General features: G+C 33.8%; 2 protein-coding genes and 1 pseudogene across 2 annotated transcripts; all 3 read right to left on the bottom strand.

Moving 5' to 3' along the window:
- On the bottom strand, positions 920-11,550 carry LOC105155398 (annotated as a pseudogene).
- LOC105155397 (flavonol synthase/flavanone 3-hydroxylase-like) lies at positions 14,473-17,413 on the bottom strand. Its single transcript, XM_011071271.2, has 3 exons — positions 16,676-17,413; positions 15,287-15,614; positions 14,473-14,685 (listed from the first exon to the last, which is right to left on the bottom strand). The coding sequence occupies exons 1-3, from the start codon at positions 17,113-17,115 to the stop codon at positions 14,473-14,475; spliced, it is 981 nt and encodes a 326-aa protein (XP_011069573.1). The 5' UTR covers positions 17,116-17,413.
- LOC105155395 (selenoprotein K) lies at positions 18,618-20,752 on the bottom strand. The gene is made up of 4 exons (XM_011071270.2): positions 20,605-20,752; positions 19,269-19,372; positions 19,032-19,179; positions 18,618-18,935 (listed from the first exon to the last, which is right to left on the bottom strand). The coding sequence occupies exons 1-4, from the start codon at positions 20,621-20,623 to the stop codon at positions 18,898-18,900; spliced, it is 309 nt and encodes a 102-aa protein (XP_011069572.1). The 5' UTR covers positions 20,624-20,752; the 3' UTR covers positions 18,618-18,897.

Here is a 22,185-nt window from a genome sequence, read left to right as displayed (position 1 = left end):
ACTTTAATTTCTTTAAAGAAAAAGTTTCGTTTTTGTTTTTTTATATTTTTATCCATAACAGAAATTAATTTAGTTAAATAAAAAAAATTAAAAAAACGTTTATATGAATTCATATTTTTATATATACTAGAATAATCTTAAATTTACCAAAATCCTGTCGGTGGAGTTAAATATAAGACGGAACAAACCCCAATGAGGATAAATATAAATTTTGATCTAACAGGAATGTATTGGCTTATGTCAAATTTTAAGGGTGTTGATGTACTTTACTCTATATATAAATATACAATATAGATACAAATATTATAGATATAGATCTAGATGTAAAGTACCTTTATTGCCCTTGTACCAATGCGATTGTCAACATAAATAGATTATATAAGCTTCTCAATATCCAAATAAAAAAAGCAAATAAGCTTCTCAATATGATACCATAGTTTCCAGATTTACAATACATAATACCCAAATTAAAACCACCACCACAGCGCATAATTTATAAGAGCAATATATATTCAGTAGCCTAATATAGATTCTTGATACATCTAGAGCAAAATTGCATTCTGTGTCTTATAAGTGATTAGCTTCTTTGTGATTTAATTTGGTTCAATTGTTTTTTAACTCACTGCATTGTATTATATAACTCCAAAAAAATTTCAATTTTAGTCCTAAAAACTTTAATTCCGTTAAATTTTTCATAGAAATAACATGTTCATGTTATAAGGTCCGATAATTAAGTTTTGAGAAGATTAAGGTTGTTTTCATAAGAAATTTAATGGAATCAAAGCTTTGGAATAAAATTACAAAATTTTTGCAATTATGAATCCGATGTGGTCAGTTCAAAGACAATGAGACCAGGATAGCAAAAACAACTAATTGTGGCACGTAAAATGCAATTCTCATACATCCAGGTTTTGCAGGATCACTGGGGAAGCTTGTTGAGCTTACAGTAAACATATTCTTTATATTTCTTGGTCTTATATTTTGTCGGGCTTTGTTCTCTCACAAGCTTTGCAATAGGCCCGATTTCAAGCTCTGCCGGTGGCTCCAGAAACACCGACCCTGACATCCTGGTGCAGTTCTTGTTCACAGTGGTTCTGTGGAACACAGCCTTGTATTTTCCATTACTCAGTATCTGTCTACAGGAAGAGCCAGCGTGCATGAACCGATATTTAACCCGGCAAAATCATCTTGAAATCATGACAAAAAGCTAAGTGAGCAGACGTACCTCAATCTGGTCTCCTATGTGCACGATGAGGGCATTGGGAATGTACCTGACATCATACCAGTGACCATCTCTGAAAACTTGGAGCCCCTGAACTTGGTTATGCACGAGGATGGTTGTAGCACCCCCTTCGCTACAAGGGCTATATCTACCCTAAACGTCATACTTATAGTAATCCCTGTGTTTATATATATAAATGCACATAATCATCTAATCAATATGCATACGTAATCACAACGTCATAACGACATAGTCAACCCACATTATATATATATACATATCAAACACCACAAGTAACCTCCATGCTTACGTTCCCTCTATACAACAAAATATGATATGTACTCTAACTGACAACGAGGAGAAAACAGCATACTGGCCCGACCTGCCTGAGTATAGCGCGTAGACCTAATCTTCGACAGTCAAACACCTCAAGTCTACTTCTGAAAGAAAGTATCAACAGAGGGATGAGCCTGCCACTCAGTAAGTAAATAATCAGCCCTATCTATATATGTATATCAAACACAGCCCAAACAGGACAAGTAGGCAATATGCATGGATTACAGTCAATTTAACTACAACATAATCAATTGTAGTACACCACATAGCTATATCACAATAAAATAATCAATTAAACTTCCTTTTTCCTAGTTTGCTTACCAGAAGGTGATATTGTGTTTTTCCCATCAACTAAATCTTACCGTTATATAAATTTAAGTGAATCTCCTTGACAGCCAGCTCATCAATCTCATTTCGCATCATAGCTCTTTTCAACTCGCATCATAGCTCTTTTATTCCGCATCATAGCTCTTTTCACATCACCACCTTTTTCATATCGCATCAAAGCTCTTTTCATTTCATTTTTTTTTTTCTCATATCGCATCAAAGCTCTTTTCATTTCATTTCGCCTTATAGGCTTTTCAACACGTCAAGGGGTATTCACGCCACAATTATATTCAATTTCCACCACTCCCTCATTTCCACATATCACCATTCTTGTAAACAACTAGTAACGTAAAACAATATATCATTACATTCTCATTTTCAGACACCCACAACACATCAAACAACAGACATAATATTTCAACGTATTTCCTCATTCCACGTACACAATATCGACAATCAAATCAAATCATTCATCACTTATATACTTTCAGACAAATCAATGGCCGCATTAACCACAAATTCATATAACAGTAAAACCACAAATACAGAAAGCATATATAGATAATGCTAATTATTTACTTACCTCAACCTCACAACGTTTCTTTTTACTCAATCGCTAATTGTCAGTCCTTTCACCTCACCCCGTATCCTATAATGAGTTATGCCACATACAATTACTATATAGAGAATATCGTAATTTCTTTTAAATATAATATTAAATCTTATTCGTACGATTTTCAATAATTTTTTTAATATTCCACTTCTATCGAAATATAAATCTTCGTTCTAGTTCTTCTCAATAACTAGACACTATAGGCCGTCATAAAAATATTTATAATTTATCAAGTGATTCATAGGAATTTATTTAATGTAACCCCTTATACATTTATAAATATCATTTTTAATAACATCCTTAAATTAAATTATCATTAAAACACCATTCTTCCTCTTTAACGATATATTATATCTTAATTATAATTTTCGGAATATTCCTACGAATTTGTTATCAATTTCTCGCTATTATATAATTTAATTAAATAACAATACGTAGAATTGCGTATTTGGTTAACAATTCCGATTGAATTATATAAATTGGCTATAGCAACATTCAAATCTAATAAATTTAATAATCTAATTAACCAACGATATCATTTTTATATCCGATTTGGTATTTAATTCGGTACTAATTTAAATAGTCAAAATCATAAAGTACTTCGATTAAATAGTATATCGCTTAATATAATCAATATTTAATAAATGAATTAATTAAATAATATAATTACATAAATTAATATAAATTAAAATCAATATTTCATACCTGAAATATTGCGGAAATATTGCAGAGCTGGTTATGCAAAAGCATGTGTGTGAATATGAATTCACACACACACATATATATATTTTTTTAAGTGGGGGGGTTGAGGCGGTGCCAACTCCCCCCTTCTTTTATATATTATGTACATATATTTATATATTATTATTATTGTTATTATTATTATCATTATTATTATTATTATATATTATATTTAGTTTTAAACTTTTTTAAAATACCTTTCACGTCCCTCCTAATATAATTTGCCTCCAAATATTATCACGAACTTCAATTTAATCCGTTCAAGTTTTATTATATCCCAAATTCAATCTATAATTTATTTATTAATTAAATTTAAATTTTTAATAATTACCAATTAGTCTCCCAATTACGTGAAAAATTCTACGGATGTCACAATTCTCCCCTCCTAATAAAAATTTCGTCCTCGAGATTTAACTGTTTCGTCCTCGAGATTTAACTAACTTACCGGCTCAGGGAATAAATATGGGTATTTCTCTCTCATGTTCTCCTCAACTTCCCAAGTGGCTTCCCTTGGAGAGTGGTGACTCCATTTGACCTTCACCATTGGTATTTCTTTATTTCTTAACTTCTTTATACTCCGAGCCAGAATTTCTGTTGGCTCTTCTAAATATGTCAATCCCTCTGATATTTCTATCTCTGGCTCATGCAAAATATGACTAGGATCGGATCGGTATCGCTGTAGCATAGAAACGTGAAACACGTCATGTATCTGCGATAATTCTGTCGGTAATGCTAACCGATAGGCTAGTGGTCCAATTCGTTCTAGAATTTCATATGGCCCAATATATCGCGGACTCAGCTTTCCCTGCTTTCTGAATCTCAAGATTCCTCTCCATGGTGATACTTTTAGAAAGACTTTTTCCCCCACTTCGTATTCCATCTCTCTCCGATGCTTATCAACATAACTTTTCTGCCGATCTTGTGCTGCTTTCAAACACTTTTTAACTATTTTTATCTTGTCCACTGTTTCTTGGACTAACTCCGGCCCTTCAAGCTGTCTCAATCCTTCAATATCCCAACAGATCGGGCTTCGGCATTTCCTTCCATACAAAGCTTCATATGGAGTCATACCAATACTGGAATGAAAACTATTATTATAAGCAAATTCCATCAGTGGTAGATGATCATCCCAGTTTCCTTTGAATTCAATTACACAGGCTCTCATCATATCCTCTAATGTCTAAATCGTTCTTTCTGACTGTCCATCGGTCTGAGGATGAAACGCTGTACTGAAAAGCAATTTTGTACCTAGCGCCGTTTGCAAGCTTCCCCATAAATGAGAGGTAAATCGGGGATCTCTATCAGAAACTATAGGGGTAGGAATGTCATGTAATCTCACAATCTCTGAAACATATAATTCAGCGAGCTTATCCAAGGAATCATTTTGACGGATTGGTAGGAAATGTGCCGATTTAGTCAGTCTGTCAACAATCACCCAAATAGCATCATGTCTTCTGAATGTACGTGGTAACCCAATTACAAAATCCATAGTAATCTTTTCCCACTTCCATTCAGGTATAGTCAAAGGATTAAGTTTACCAGCTGGTGCTTGGTGTTCTGCTTTTACCTGCTGACAAGTTACACATTTCGCTACAAACTCTGCCACATTTTTCTTCATTGTTGGCCACCAGTAATAAGGTCTCAAATCCCGATACATCTTGGTACTGCCAGGATGCATGGTATATGGTGCGTAGTGCGCCTCGTGCATAATTTCCATTCTCAACTCCTCTATGTTCGGCACGCATATACGTTTTCCATTGAACAATGTACCATCTTCTTGAATTATAAATTAATCGCTCTTTCCTTTTTGCACCTTAGCTTTCATCCTCTGTAGATATGGATCTTTAGCCTGTGCATCTTTAATTTTATCCTTGAGGGAGGGCTTTACTCGTATCGTAGCCAGTAGAATATCAACACCAATGCTAAAGTGTACATCCATAGCTCTGGCAGTCAAATACTCCATGTTATAGCAGATCATACCCGCAAGTTGGTCCACCGTCTTTCTACTCAAAGCATCTGCTACAATGTTTGCCTTCCAGGGATGATAGTCAATGGTGCAGTCACAATCTTTCAAAAGCTCCATCCACCTTCTTTGCCTCAAATTCAATTCTTTCTGTGTTGGGATATACTTTAGACTTTTGTGATCTGTAAATATTTGAAACGTCTCTCCGTATAAGTAATGCCTCCAGATCTTCAATGCATGTACTATGGCTGCTAACTCCAGATCATGGGTCGGATAGTTTATCTCATGTGGCCTCAACTGCCTCGAAGTATAAGCTATAACTCTCCCATGCTGCATCAAAACACACCTAAGTCCTTGTCGTGAAGCGTCAGTAAGTACCACATATCCTCCATTCCAGACGGCAAAGCAAGGATAGGTGCTGAAGTGAGTCTCTTCTTCAACTCCTCAAAACTCTGAGCACATTTGTCAGTCCAATTAAATGGTGCATTCTTCTTCAACAAGTTCGTCAGAGGTTTTGCGATTATAGAGAAGTCCTTTACAAATCTTCTATAATAACCAGCCAATCCCAGAAAACTCCTGATATTCGACACATCTTTAGGTTGTTCTCATTCTAAAATAGCCTTAACTTTTGCTGGATCAGGTTGTACCCCTTCTTTAGAAACAACGTGCCCCAAAAAAACAATTTCCTCCATCCAAAACTCACATTTGCTGAATTTACCGTACAACTGTTTCTCTCTCAGGATCTGTAAAATTGTCCGTAAATGTTGTTCATGTTCCTCGGGACTACTCGAATATATCAAAATATCATCAATAAACACAACACAAATTGATCAAGAAATGGTTGTAACGTCTTGTTCATCAGAGCCATGAAAGCTGCAGGGGCATTCGTCAATCCAAATGGCATAACATCAGAGCCATGAAAGCTGCAGGGGCATTCGTCAATCCAAATGGCATAACGACAAATTCATAGTGGCCATATCTGGTCCTAAAAGCTGTCTTTGGGATTGACTCCTCCTCAATCCGTAGTTGCCAATATCCTGACTTCAAATCAATTTTAGAGAACCAGTGGCACCCTTTAGCTGATCAAGCAGATCGTCAATCCGTGGCAAAGGATACATGTTTTTTATTGTGATTCGGTTCAGCTGTCTATAATCGACACATAATCTCATACTCTCATCCTTCTTCTTTACGAATAATACTGGTGCACCCCACGGTGAAATACTAGGTCGGATGAACCCTTTATCCAATAGCTCTTCTAACTGCTTCTTCAATTCTTTCAATTCTGACAAAGCCATTCTATACGATGCAATTGAAATAGGTGCTGCCCCCGGAATAGTATCTATTTCAAAGTCTACTTCTCGATGAGGTGGTAGTCCAGGTAATTCATCAGGAAAAACATCAGGAAATTCCCTCACCACTGGAACGTCTAATACACCCTGACTAACTTTCATGGTATTGTGCACACTGGCTAGATACGCCTCACACCCTTCTTTAATCAGATTAAAAGTGGTCACAACAGAAATTAAGCAGTTAGGTATCACTTTTCTTTCCCCCACTATAACCGTCTTCATCTGCCCATTGACTTCAACCATCCCCTCTTTTGTTTGACAATCCACTAGAGCATGATTACTAGCTAACCAGTCCATTCCCAGGATGACATCAAATTTCCTAAGGTCTATTACAACCAAATCTGCATATAAAGTAACACCCTCCACCACTACTGGACAAGATCTCACCACCGTATTCACTAACACAAACCCACCAGCAAGCATAGACACATGTAAATCATGTTCAAATGGTTCTATTGTAGCATGTACATGAGATGCAAAATCACGTGATACAAATGAACAAGTAGATCCTGGATCAATCACTACATGTGCACTAAAATCGCAAATAGAGAAGGAACCAGTGATAACCTCGGGTGCCGTAGGAGCTTGTTCTTTTGTGATTGCATACACCCTAGCTTGTGCTTGAAGCTGACTACTTTGTCCTGTTGACGTCATGGAAAGATTCCCGCTACCTCGACCACCTCTACCTCGTCCTCTGCTCGTACCTGCCCGTTGTGTTTTTTCCCCCACATTGCTAAACTCTGAAGTCTGAGGTCTTCTGGAATTATCCCTGCATGTAGGACAGCCCCTGATAATGTGTCCTGGTTGATGGTAACGGTAACATACAATTGGTTGAACTCCCCAACATTCACCAATATGTCTCCTACCGCAGTTAGCACAAGAGGGAATAGATCTTCCACTGAACGATCTGGCTGAACCTGGTCTTGCTCCAGATCTAACCGAAGTAGGCCCGCCTCTACTCAAAAATACTGAAGAAGACCTGCTAGTCTGACCTACTCCTCGGCCTCTGAACCAACCTCTCTGCGAACCAGAACCCCTAAAGGAAAATGCACCACTCTGTCCCACCGTAGGATTCAGGTTACCTGTTAATTTCTTTCGTTTAGCTTCAGTTGAGCTCCTTTCAGTGGATGTCTCCTCTGTCCTCAGTGCCGCTTCCAGCAGTGCACCATAACTTGGAGGTTTGATTGCTATTTTCTCCCGAATCTCAAGTCTCAACCCCCTTTCAAATCTGTCTCTTCTCAATTCATCGGTACTCACTTCTTCTGGGGTATATTTTGACAATCTCACAAATTGTAGCTCATATTCAGCAACAGATAACTCATTTTGCTTTAATTCAAGGAACTCAACTTTCTTACGATTTCTACAGACTGGCGGAGTATATTTGTCAGCAAATTCTTTCAAAAAGTCAGTCCACGTCAAAGTGGCTGGTCGGTTCCTGCTCCCTGGGACTGTTTCCCACCAATCTAAGGCATCTTTCTCCAGTAAGGACACTGCATACCTCAACTTTTGCTCAAAAGTACACTCGATCCTGTCCAACACCCTTTCCGTATTTCTCAGCCATTCCTCTGCTTCAACAGGATCAATTGTACCGGCAAATACCTTCGCCCCCTGTCTCCTTACTATTTCATAATTTTTATCAATAACTGCATCATGTAGTTGTGATTGTGGCGATGGAGCCATCCTCTGCATCATTTTCATAAACTGTTGCATAAAAGGGTTTATTTCTAGTTGTGGGGCATTTCTATTTTGGGATTCTAACCCCTAATGTTCTGATCCTGAATCATGACCCTGCACAGACTCTATTGACTCAGTTGGGCCAGCAGCGTTTTCTCTTGATGCCTCCATCCTATAAAAATTACACACATATGAGTAGATTCCTAACATATACACCTTAAGTATAAAATAACATTTCATCTACTATCCCAAGGAAATCTAATCCCTGCTCTGATATCATCTAATGTAGCATCCCCTTCGCTACAAGGGCTATATCTACCCTAAACGTCATACTTATAGTAATCCCTATGTTTATATATATAAATGCACATAATCATCTAATCAATATGCATACGTAATCACAACGTCATAACGACATAGTCAACCCACATTATATATATATACATATCAAACACCACAAGTAATCTCCATACTTACGTTCCCTCTATACAACAAAATATGATTTGCACTCTAACTGACAACGAAGAGAAAACAGCATACTGGCCCGACCTGCCTGAGTATAGCGCGTAGACCTAATCTTCGACAGTCAAACACCTCAAGTCTACTTCTGAAAGAAAGTATCGATAGAGGGATGAGCCTGCCACTCAGTAAGTAAATAATCAGCCCTATCTATATATGTATATCAAACACAGCCCAAACAGGACAAGTAGGCAACATGCATGGATTACAGTCAATTTAACTACAACATAATCAATTGTAGTACACCACATAGCTATCTCACAATAAAATAATCAATTAAATTTTCTTTTTCCTAGTTTACTTACCAGAAGGTGATATTGTGTTTTTCCCGTCAACTCAATCTTACCGTTATATAAATTTAAGTGAATCCCCTTGACAGTCGGCTGATCAATCTCATTTCGCTTCATAGCTCTTTTCAATTGGCATCATAGCTCTTTTATTTCGCATCATAGCTTTCACATCACATCTTTTTCATATCGCATCAAAGCTCTTTTCATTTTCTTTTTTTTCTCATATCGCATCAAAGCTCTTTTCATTTCATTTCGCCTTATAGGCTTTTCAACACGTCAAGGGGTATTCACGCCACAATTATATTCAATTTCCCCCACTCCCTCATTTCCACATATCACCATTCTTGTAAACAACTAGTAACGTAAAAAATATATCATTACATTCTCATTTTCAGACACCCACAACACATCAAACAACAAACATAATATTTCAACGTATTTCCACATTCCACGTACACAATATCGACAATCAAATCAAATCATTCATCACTTATATACTTTCACACAAATCAATGGCAGCATTAACCACAAATTCATATAACAGTAAAACCACAAATATAGAAAGCATATATAGATAATGCTAATTATTTACTTACTTCAACCTCACAACGTTTCTTTTTACTCAATCGCTAATTGTCAGTCCTTTCACCTCACCCCGTATCCTATAATGAGTTATACCACATACAAATAATATATCGAGAATATCGTAATTTCTTTTAAATATAATATTAAATCTTATTCGTACAATTTCCAATAATTTTTTTAATATTCCACTTCTATCGAAATATAAATCTTCGTTCTAGCTCTTCTCAATAACTAGACACTATAGGCTTCATAAAAATATTTATAATTTATCAAGTGATTCATAGGAATTTATTTAATGTAACCCTTATATATTTATAACTATCATTTTTAATAACATCCTTAAATTAAATTATCATTAAAACATCATTCTTCCTCTTTAACGATATATTATATCTTAATTATAATTTTCGGAATATTCCTACGAATTTGTTATCAATTTCTCGCTATTATATAATTTAATTAAATAACAATACGTAGAATTGCGTATTTGGTTAACAATTCCGATGGAATTATATAAATTGACTATAGCAACATTCAAATCTAATAAATTTAATAATCTAATTAACCAACGATTTCATTTTTATATCCGATTTGGTATTTAATTCGGTACTAATTTAAATAGTCAAAATCATAAAGTACTCCGATTAAATAGTATATCGCTTAATACAATCAACATTTAATAAATGAACTAATTAAATAATATAATTACATAAATTAATATAAATTAAAATCAATATTTCATACTGAAATATTGCGGAAATATTCCAGAGCTGGTTATGCAAAAGCATGTGTGTGAATATGAATTCACACACACACATATATATATTTTTTTAAGTGGGGGGGTTGAGGCGGTGCCAACTCCCCCCTTCTTTTATATATTATGTACATATATTTATATATTATTATTATTGTTATTATTATTATCATTATTATTATTATTATTATATATTATATTTAGTTTTAAACTTTTTTAAAATACCTTTCACGTCCCTCCTAATATAATTTGCCCTCAAATATTATCACGAACTCCAATTTAATCCGTTCAAGTTTTGTTATATCCCAAATTCAATCTATAATTTATTTATTAATTAAATTTAAATTTTTAATAATTACCAATTAGTCTCCCAATTACGTGAAAAATTCTACGGACGTCACAATGGTGACTTCCGACATGTCGGTGTGAGCCACGAGGATGGTGACTCCGAGGGCCAGGTCGGGTTGGGGACACGGCGGATAGTAGTTTATCTTCATTAGAAATATGGTGTCTTTTCCCCCATAGCCACCTTCAGTTCTTGCTCTTCCAGCCCTAGCCCTAGTGACAGCCACTTTATCAACTTATCATACACCTCTCTCAGCGTCTCACAGTATGCTTCATTTGCTTCTCTGCCATATAATCATCATGTTTTCTTACCAATTCTCAAATCTTTAAGAAAAAATACTTTAGTACTGAAACAACCACTGACATGTAAGAAGGTGGATTCTTGGGCCAAACCCTGTAGTTGACAGCAACAGGTGGCCATATCTTGTGAAACAAATGATCCACCCAACCCTTCTTGCCCTCCACCTCTTTCTGCAGGGTGGAAGCCTTCAATTCCGGACTCAGGAGTCTTGGCGATCAACTCTCTTTCTGCTCTCGGCAGCTCAAAGAACTCTTGCCCGACTCGTTGCAAATTGGATATGGTTTGATCAAGGATACCATGGTTCACCACCTAGAATATCCCCCAATCCCTACTCGCTTCGCTTATTAGTTCAACAATCATTTTTTCATTGGAATCATCGGTAAGGCCTATGTCGATGACCGGCACCTCTAGGACCACCCCATGCAAGGTGGTGGCGGCCGGCTGCTCGTTTTCTGACTTAATGAATTCAGAAGGAATGGTGTCTGTGTTCTTAGAGAGGGAAGCAACGGATTGCACTCTCTGCACCTCCATTGTTTACTTTGTTTTGTGTTATTTTTGTTGTTTTCGGTGTTTCCCTTATAGTAGCAACATATGTATGTCCCTAGGTAGGTAGTTGGCATAAATTCTTGCAGGCGTGGTAGATGTGGTCATAGGACAATGCTTGGCAAAAATTCGATTCTCATACTTTAAATTGACAAGATATTATTCACATTTCTACTTCACGTGCACAATGTGTATGAAATCAATTTTTGGACACGTAATGTATATGTACTTGTTATAAGTGAATGTAAGAAGGTACCCAATTTAGAATTGAGAAGTTGAAGTGATGGCGATAGAGGTAGCTAGACGTGGTCCTAGGGGCATACATCAACTAGTAGCTAATTCCAACTGACGGTGTTGGGGCATTTAATGTCATTTTTACATGGTTACCCCTTTTAAAGTATTCAACTCATATTAATTATCTCTATAAAGTATTCAAAATCTTAGAAAAAAAAAAAAAAACCCCTCAATCCTTAATTTTTAAGTTTGAAAAGTTCATTTTACCTTTTTAAAAATCACTTTTTTTCAAAAAAAAATAAAATGAAGAGGTTTCTAAAATACCAAAATCATCCTTTTTCGAATTTTTTTCTAATTCTAATTTCACTTATTTATCTAACTCTTTGATTTATTTTAGTTTTCCAAAATAAATTTATACATGAATATATATATTTAAGTAAAATAATATACAATTAATAAAATCAAAAGGGCTGATGAACTAATAAAAATACAGTCAATATATATTTATATATGGTAATTATATGTATGTATAAATTTATTTTACTTTGTTTGACAAATAAATAAAATTAAAAGAAAATGAACCCCAGGTACTTTAGGATTACAAAAATAAAAAGAGTTCGATCAACAAATAAAATTAGAATTAGCAAAGCTTTGACAAATTGTGATTTTGGCATTTTAGATATTTTTTTCACAAAGCAATTTTTATAAAGTAACTTTTCAAACTTAAAAATTAAAGATCGGGGTTTTGTTTGAAGGTTTTAATACTTTAAGTAGATAATTGATATGGAGTTGATACTTTAAGGATGATAACTGTATTTAATCCATTTTTATATTATATTTTTACATTTTGATGTCTTAGTACTTTACTTTTTGAGGTAGTAAACAAATCTTGTAAGTTTTTAATTTTTTGTTATTTTGATCTTTTAATTTCAAGCTTAATTTTGTTGTCATTAATCAATTTAATTGGTCAAAATCGCGAAAAAATGAATTATACGATCTATTTTGCTACCCTAAAAAGATAAAAAAAACTAAAATATCAAAATGCAAAAAGGATAGGACAAAAGATTTACTTCTATGCGAACAGAAATTGACCATTGGGAACAAAAGCTGTAAATTTAGAAAACCACATGCTTTTTTTTTCTTGCAATATTTGCAAACTTCGGCGACTAAAAGGCCAAAAGGACAAAAAATTAAAGTTGCAGGACTTATTTTACTACCCTAAAAAGATAAAGAACTAAACATCAAAATACAAAAGATATATAATGAAAATTGCATTTATGCTGTAGTCGGGCATATATAGGAGACCTTATATTTCAAATTTATATGTTATATTTTATACTTTACTCAATATACACATTATGAGTTTAAGTTTCATGTCAGACGTATATTTAAAAAATAATTATATTTATATTCCTCGATTTATGATTTGTTTTCACAAATCATCCTTATTTTTTACATAATAATTAGAAAAATAAAGCCTACACGCAAAAGATAAAGGTATTTTATACCACGCTCAATTCCTACCTAATTCTAGAAACGTAATCTTGGGAAACGTGGTACGTGTGTGCGTAATTCATTTATTTAATTCAATGAGAGAGAAATAAGTAAAATGATCAATAATTTATCAAAATTATTGATAAAATCAAAATATCATACATAAAAAGTATTAATTTGTGGAAATAATCAAATATATTTTATCAATAATTCAATAACATATTTTATCAATTAAATAAATTATTTTAAAATCCTTACACTCAATGAATATTATATAGATACATATATATATATTTCTGAATAAATAACATATAAAGTAGTTGGGATTGAAAAGACTGCACTTTTTGATATGGGATGTCCCATTTCCAATGTTGTCGGACGATGAGAAGTTGTTCGTGCTAACTTGTTTGTTCGGATCATTTATGACTGGTAGTTGGAGTTTCAAACCCATTTATTTTAATTTTGCAAATATTTACGATTTCTAATTTTTTACCTCAAAAGTTGGAAAAAGAACAAAAAATGCAGTAAAAAAAATAAAAACTACCTAGACCGAATCAAATATGATGTGATTGTAATTTTAACGAAAGGATGAAATAAAAATTTTATCTATGATATAATTGTGCACCAAGTAAAAGTTTATAGTTTACGAGAGGATTTTTCCAGTGTGTATGAGAGGTCAAAATTACTGAACAGTAACTTGGTGTAAAATATAATATTTTGAGTATTTATAGTGGTGTTGGAAATTATGTAGTATGGTAGAGTGTATGTATAATATATAAAATTACTTTTTTGCCCTTGTGAATAGAAGGTGTAATACCAACATCTACATCAAAATACATAACGACAAATGTAATATACTTATTATGTGATTATTGTATAGTTTAAGAAGAATAATCAATCTCATGATAAATATAGTATACTTAAAATGTAATTGATTAGGTTAAATCAGACTTAGTTTGTGAAAACATAATTTCTCTTACGTAACAAACAAATTAATCTTTTAATTTTCTAACTGTAAGAGTTTAAATAGACAATTAATTTATTAAAAAAAATACGAAAAAACGTACATCTAGTCCACACTACTATAAGCCTATAGTAGTGGTCCTAATATATATATATATATATATATATATATATATTAGATACATAAAATAAACGAAAAATAGGAACTTAATTAATTAATCACTGGGGAAGATTGTTGAGCTTGCAATAAACATAATCACTGAATTTCTTGGTCTTATATTTGGGTGGATTTTGTTCAGAAATAAGGTTAGGATGTGGGCCGATTTCAAGATGTGGTGGTGGCTCCATGAACACCGGCCAAGACATCCTCGTCTTCTCCTTGTTCACTACTGACCTGTGAAACACCGCCTTGTATTTCCCATTGCTCAGTATCTACCACCAAAATTAATTACCCTTTCATTAATTATTAATACATACATAATTGATTAATTAATTACCTAACTAGTATACTAATTAATGACAATGTTAATGGTGTGAATTAATTAATTATTAATTACCTAACTAGTGTACTAATTAATGATAATGTTAATGGTGTGAATAAATAATTAATTAATTAAAGACATTGATTATCATCATGTACTTCTTCTAAGGGTGTTCGTACTTTGATTAATCGAATCGAAATCAAGACTTCATTCTCCAAATAGGGAAATTGAGTATGAATTTGTTTCACGAGATATAAAATTTATTATTGTATATTGAGATACTTTTTAGCCCATTGGAATTGTTTTTTTGTTGCAAACTGTTTTTCGTTTTCTACTATGTTGCATTTTCTACTCTATTCAATCTGTACATGCCATGTGTATAAAATTTTTCTCTAAATAAAATACGTGATGTCATCTTTATACACGTGACATGTGTATGTTGAATAGAGCAAGAGATGAAATACGATTTGTAATAGGAAAATCCTATGCGTATAGATAAGGAGTTTGTAAGAAAATTAATACATTAGAAATGTGAGATGTAAAAAACATACCTCAATTTGGTCCCCTATGTGGATGATTAGGGCATTAGGAATATAGGCAACATCGTACCAATTTTCATCTTGAAAGACTTGGAGTCCCTGAACTTCGTTTGGTACTAAGATAGTGATGGCGCAGAGGTCAGTGTGGGCAGGAACCCCGAGAGCCAAGTCCGGGCGGGGGCACGGCGGATAGTAGTTTATCTTCATGTTGTAGTTCAACTCCTCCCCTCCTATGGCCGTCTTCAGATCCTCCGCTGCCAGCCCCACTCCCACTGACAGGCATCTCAACAGCTTGTTCACTACTTCGTGTAGATGTTTTGCATACTCTTCTGCAGCGCTCCTGCAGATGCCATTTAACGTAAATTCAATAATTCTTATTGTGTATTAATATTTTTATTGTAACTTTTTTATTTGGTTATGCATTGCGTGTGCGTGTACTGCCAGTAGATATATATGTTTTTAATATCGTTTATAAGGATAAGTTATCAAATTATCAAAATTTACTCTCAATTTATATTTGAATAATTATGCTGATATTTCTTCTATTTTTTTTTTTTTGCAAAGAAATTATGATTAAAAAGATCGAAATGTCATTCTTTTTCCTATGTTAAATACGCAAAAATAAATCAATCAAAAAATTAAAATATAGTTATATGATTAGTTTGATTTGATCAAATTTATTTTAGGATAAAATGTAAAACATTCTAGACATATGGTATTAGTATAATTTGACCATTTTACAGATAAGTACTAGAATATTTAGGAAAAAATACACATTTTTAATTCTATAAGTTAGGAGGTAGCAATCTTAATTCTGTTCAAATTAAAATTTGCAATTTGGTTTGTAACTTTAAAATTATGGCAAATTTTAGTTATTTCCAGCCAAAATTCCATATCATCAGTCATGTCAACACCTAAATTGAGGCTTTCGTCGAATTTGATGATATGACAGTCCAACATATTTTTTAAAAAAAATTACAACTTGGAAAAACTTGTAATATCATCAAGTGGTATTTTTTTTTTTTGGACATGTTATTTTTCTAAAAAAGTAAAAATTATTCTTGATTGTCATGTCACCAAATTTATTGAAAACCCCAATTTAGATATTGACATGGTTGATTACATGAGATTTTCTGGCCAAATTGGCCGAAAAGGATAAAAATTGCTATAATATTTAAAATTATAAGATCAAAATTATCAATCCATAATTTACAGAACTAAATTTGCATCTTTTTCCCAAATATTTACCCCTTTTCAACATACATGTAGAAAGAAGAGGACCACTATGCAACATGACATGGATCAATCACAAAAAATTCAAAATATGGGTTTAAATAATTAAAAAAATTTAATCCGAACCTAGTTCCGGCTCGAATTTTCGAATAATTATAGTAATAGTACCTATATTGAGGTGGATTTGTAGGCCAGAAGCGATAATCAATGGCGGAGGGGGGCCATATCTTGTTGAACAAGTGATCAACCCAACCATTCTTGAGCCTGCACCCATATCCCTCAATACACTTGCTCTCTGGATCCTTTGCATACCTCTCTTTCTCTTTCTGCGGCAGGTCGAAGAACTGCTTCCCAGCATTTTGCAAATTACCTATCACCTCATTTGGGATCCCATGGTTCACAATCTGGAACAACCCCCACTTCCTGCTTGCATCAACCACCAATTCCACAAGCTTCTCTGTCTCTCCGGTGCCAAAATCCAACACCGGCACCTGCACATGCTGCGCCTGGAACGTGGTTAAACGGGGTTGCTCGTTCTCCGGCCTGATAAATTCCGATGGCAACTCATCCTCCTTGATTGAAGAGGCAACAAGTTGTACTGATTTCATTTTTGTAGCTAATTGCTAATAGATAAGGAACGGAATTGTTTGATTCTTTTTCTTGATCTTTTCGTTTTTGTTTTGTTTTGAGGTTTGTGAAATTAGCAGATGATAACGTTGTACGTAATTTTCAGGTTGTAAACACAGAGAAAACAGAAACAACCACCTTCTATCCTGTCGGTCACAATTAAACATCAGGGATGGAAATTAGTAATTTCATGTTTTTTTTTCAGGATACCAAGATTTAAAGGCTTCTCGACCATGCAATATTTTTAGACATTTAAGGGTCTTCGGGGATAATGCAGGCCCTTAGGATATCTAACTAACCGCTCATAATGTTAACCTAAAAACTATACTTTATAATATGGAAAAATGCAGGCCGACTTAGGAAATGAGTAAAACTTTCTTATTAAACAAAAAAGCAAATTAATTTATTGTTTTTTTTTTAAATAAAGCGACAAAACTTTTTACATGCATTCTTCAGTTTAAAAAAAACAGGAAATAATTTACTATTTTACTAATAGAATATCTTTTGAATATTCCTATGTTACAAAGGGTAAATTACATTTAACCATTTGGAAAATCACGATAGGAAATGAAGTACTAAATCAAGGGCTTGGTTCTTGTCTATTTTGACTAATCTTTTACTGATTTTTATTTTAGTAGAGAATACGATTCTTGTTTTGTGAAAGCTAGATTCTACTTTATAACATGATGGGAATTGCGACTTGCTTATAACCAAATAGCGCAATATGCATGTCCTCGTACATTTTGGTAATTGTCAAATCAAGTAAATGTGGTTGATTACGCTAGGTTTCATATGATAACATCAGTATTTTACCACACATATTTGGGTAGGATTCGAGTGAGCGGCGTAGACAGTTTCGGCAGCAGTTGCCTTCAATAAGAAATAGTTGGTTTGTTCATATTTGCATAGAAATGATATATGCAAATAAAAACTACAGAGTGAAAAAATGTTAAATGGACTAATGTTGAACTGTACTCGAGTGTACCGTGCATATTAGTTTTTTAATAAGGGTAAATATAATTAACTCTAGTTAAATTTAATATAATTAAAAATATTCTTTCGTTATTTAAAAAAATTATAAATACTTTCTAATAGTTAATAAAATTATATAATGTTTAAATGAACTTATGAAATTGTCAATTTTGCTTTTTCTGTATTTGTTTTTGTTTTTGTTTTTTTTTTAAAAAAATTGAATGATGTTGATAGAAAATTTTAAAAAATTGTAAAAATAAAATTCACTTAATTCATAAAAAAACTTAAAAAATAAATATAAATATAACTCATAATCAACGACGACATTTTTTATCAGCGCATCACAAAAATAAAAAGCTAACGTACTAAGCAAATTGTTAGACGACCTTCAAAATCAAGAAGGTAACCATAATTATGCGAAATAAAAAAAATAACCGTAATTATGCCAAATCTCAATAAAGCTTGTTGTAATTCACCCTTTCAATAATTTACATAAGTTAATATTCTCGAATTTCAATTACTGATTCTATATTTATACGGGAACAAGATTAAATATTCAATGAAATAGTAACATTTTCAATTTCAAATGCACACAACCAGAAGAAACTTGTAATACATTAAACAGTTAAGAAGTAAAAAACTTCCGACTTCCGAACTGGAGATGTATTCAAGCTGAGGTAAGAAGTTTTAGAAACTCGGTTCTTTCTTACAAGGTAAAACCTATTTTACAATCCATAAAGTGGGTTATAGAAATGCATCCAAGAGATTTTGATGGTGGATCGGCCACCTCATCAACCTCCGCAGCAAGAGCCGCATGCAGGAAGAGAGCCTGAGGTTTGAGAAAAAAGATATTTCAAGTTAAATAATGTAGTATGAGTCAAAGGTGAACAAGCATTAGTACAAGAAACAATGAATAAACACTTACTGTGATCAATTCCTCGAACATTATTCATTCCACGAGGTGGCCCACGTGGACCACCACCATATGGACCGTTTCCAGGACCTCCTGGACCACCGCCGTCCCATTTCTTGCTGGCACCGGATCCTTTCCGATAAGCTTCAGTCTTCTCCATCTGCAGAAGGTAGGGGACAATCAGCACATGATCACATCTTAAGGATTACATGTTAATGCATAAGTTTGAAAGAGGGGGCTCAAGGTTACCGAAAACATTGTTGCAAAGAAGGCCGCAATGAAATTGATGATGGCCCAGAAGAAATCTGTGATAGTTCTTAATCGCCATATTGATCTCTTAGATTTGACAACACCTGGCAAATGAATTCAAATAGGAGGATGCACTCATCAAGATGTAGCTAGAACATAGAGTGGAGAGATATCGTGTACATCTTTCTGATAAAGGTACATTCAAACATTTCCCAGATTTCTCCTTTCAGTTGATAAAGAAGATCAAACATACAAATACTTGAAAATCATTGCATAAGATATTGATCAAGTCAAGGCTTTTTACTGCAGAATTCAGACACGCAAACAGCCAAGGGCGAACCACACTAAAGGAGCTTCTAGTTAGGACTAATATACTCGTGTAAAACGAAACATTCAGAAAGCGTAAAACACACAGAAGTGACAGTTCAAGCATAAGACATTTCTTGATATACCATTGAATAGAATGCTTAAGAAGCTCATAAGTCTCCACCAATGTACCCACCATGGAAAGTAAGGGTGGCGGTATGGAGCCATGCTTATCCTAAGCAATCTAAATTGCTTAAATTACAGGTAAACTTCTACCCATCTAAGTTCCACTCACCACCCTACCCCCACCTCACAACACAAAGAGGGGAATCAGAATTAACTTTTTCTCACTCACATGTAATGCACAATAATTTCTATATATATTTTAATATAGCATTTCTTTATGTTTTTGTTGCTCTGTAATGAGTAATACACCCTGGTCCCAGATTGACTGTCTTGGTTCTTCCGGAAATCAGCTAGCTAACTGTTTAATGCACATAATAATCAATTTATCCAAAAACATTTGTATAGCATTAAACAACATAACAAAGTGTATTCAACTTTAAAATGTAATATTCAGGACCTCAGGTTTAGGACAAATACTAATGCATAAATTAAGTTTCCAATCTATCTTTCACGAAAACTTTAACAATATACACCGTCCGCCCTACCAAAACATACTTCAGCGAAGACTTCGTCCAACCCCCAATTCCTGAAAACATGCCCTAATGCAAATAATTCCTAGTTTCCAATAAAAACGCCGCAAATATTTAAAATGAATGATCGATCAATTGCTCAAAACGATAACAGATTCTCATTACAGGAAGATTCAAAGATACGTATAAGCAGCAAACCGCACACGTGAATAAGATCAACAAACCAAATACCCAGTACCAAATATTTAGAATAATTGCAAATATAGGAGCCAAGAATGCAAAATTAGAACAAATCCATCAAATTCACGTTTGATTAGAAAGAAAAAAGCACTCCGATTAATTGTTAATGGCGAAGAAAAAACAACGAAAATTACCTCTCTCGACGTAAGCCATGGGAGCAACCACCCTTTTCCAGCGTCTTCCTTGGTTTATTCACACGCATTTGACAAATTAGCTCAAATAAATAGTGGGACGGGTAGTAATTCCCTATGCTCAACCTCACCGAAGAGTCCGCAACGAACCCACTTATGTGTTTACACGTTGTTTAAAAATCTAGCGATCCGTGACGTGTTCAAACAAGTCTGGGTCTGATGAGAAGATGGTGTTACGAGCGCGAACAGTTTGTGATTGACGCAAGTAAACTCGGTTCCAGCATTATTGAGTAATTCGATCCAATCAGAACCACCCACGTAATCGCCTCGAGTGGATTTTGCTGCGGCGTGAGCAGACCATTCTCATTGCAGGAGGCACCTCTATTTTCCTTAATGGGCCTTGGGCCCATTAGCCAACTTTAATTAGGCTTGGGCCTGCTTAGATGAGTATGAGTCCATTGCTTCCACTTTTTATCTATTGTTATTATTATTATTTTATAATTCTTTTTTGGCAAAATAGTAAATTCATCACAAAAATAAATGTGAGCTTCATCCTAAATTAATAAAATATAATTACATATATGAATGAAGATAAAATAATGAAGAAATGAATTTATGACCTATGCATGTCAACTTTTATTAATAGGAAAATAGTGATTTTTATTGTAAATTCGGACAGTATATGCATTTGTTATAATTTTCTAGGGTGGTGTTTGTAAATGTTGGAACTAATTAGTTAAGAAAAAAGTGCTTTTATTTCACGAATTCTGCTTTTAAATTGCTTAAGTTAAATTGATTTAAACAAAAAATTATAAGCAAGTCCCTACCTACTTCAACTTATTAGTGAAATTGTAAGGAATAATTACACCATTCTTTCTTGAAATTTGAAAATTACATGTAGATCCATGTAGTTTATAGACGTGAAAATATATCTTTTCATATACATTAGCGTGTGAAAATGTATAAGGATAGTATAATTAGAAAAAGATTTATTTACCTTGTAAAAAGTTAGTAATATGTCAATCGGAGATAAGTATGAATTTTCATTCAATTTTTAATCACTAATATCAACAAATTCGATAAATTTGAACCAACGAATGATAATCAAATCACAGGGGATTTATGTATAATTACCAAACTTCTCTTTCAGAACATAGACATAAATCCAAAGATCCTTCTATGAAGGCAAAGCTCAGTTTATATTCTTATAGAGTCTCATCTCCCTACGCCCATTCATCAAGAGAAGGTGTGTGAGTACTTCTGTTGCGTAGAAAAGGAGTCAAATATTGGTTGGTATTCGTCTCGGGGGTAGAGAAGCTTTGTACGAATTGGATGAAATTCCCCCCCTATTCTTCCGACCTATGAACAATGTTCTAATTCACCGGGTAAATGTAAGTTTCATTAATAACATTGTAGTACAGTACAACATGGAAGTCATCAGTTGGTGTCTCCCTCGACAGGCCAAGGGATACGCCAAAGTCTAAATAAATCTTTCTTCTATTATTGAATTTATTATGAGAGATGCAGTCCCAAGACTGGACCATAGCTAAACTACTAAACTAAACCAAAGATAAGGAGTATTAG

Source organism: Sesamum indicum, linkage group LG2 (genome assembly GCF_000512975.1).
Source record: "Sesamum indicum cultivar Zhongzhi No. 13 linkage group LG2, S_indicum_v1.0, whole genome shotgun sequence".
In the NCBI taxonomy this organism is placed as follows: domain Eukaryota; kingdom Viridiplantae; phylum Streptophyta; class Magnoliopsida; order Lamiales; family Pedaliaceae; genus Sesamum; species Sesamum indicum.
This window is presented reverse-complemented; position numbering and strand designations above follow the sequence as displayed.

Excerpts from the sequence above, each read along its gene's own strand:
- LOC105155397 (XM_011071271.2), bottom strand. The coding sequence starts at position 17,115 with ATGAAATCAGTACAACTTGTTGCCTCTTCAATCAAGGAGGATGAGTTG. Across the intron at positions 15,615-16,675 it reads ACAAATCCACCTCAATATAG|GAGCGCTGCAGAAGAGTATG; the intron begins GTACTATTACTA and ends TGGCATCTGCAG. Across the intron at positions 14,686-15,286 it reads ACATAGGGGACCAAATTGAG|ATACTGAGCAATGGGAAATA; the intron begins GTATGTTTTTTA and ends TTTTGGTGGTAG.
- LOC105155395 (XM_011071270.2), bottom strand. Across the intron at positions 19,180-19,268 it reads TCTTTGCAACAATGTTTTCG|ATGGAGAAGACTGAAGCTTA; the intron begins GTAACCTTGAGC and ends TACCTTCTGCAG. Across the intron at positions 18,936-19,031 it reads TGTTCGAGGAATTGATCACA|GCTCTCTTCCTGCATGCGGC; the intron begins GTAAGTGTTTAT and ends CTCAAACCTCAG.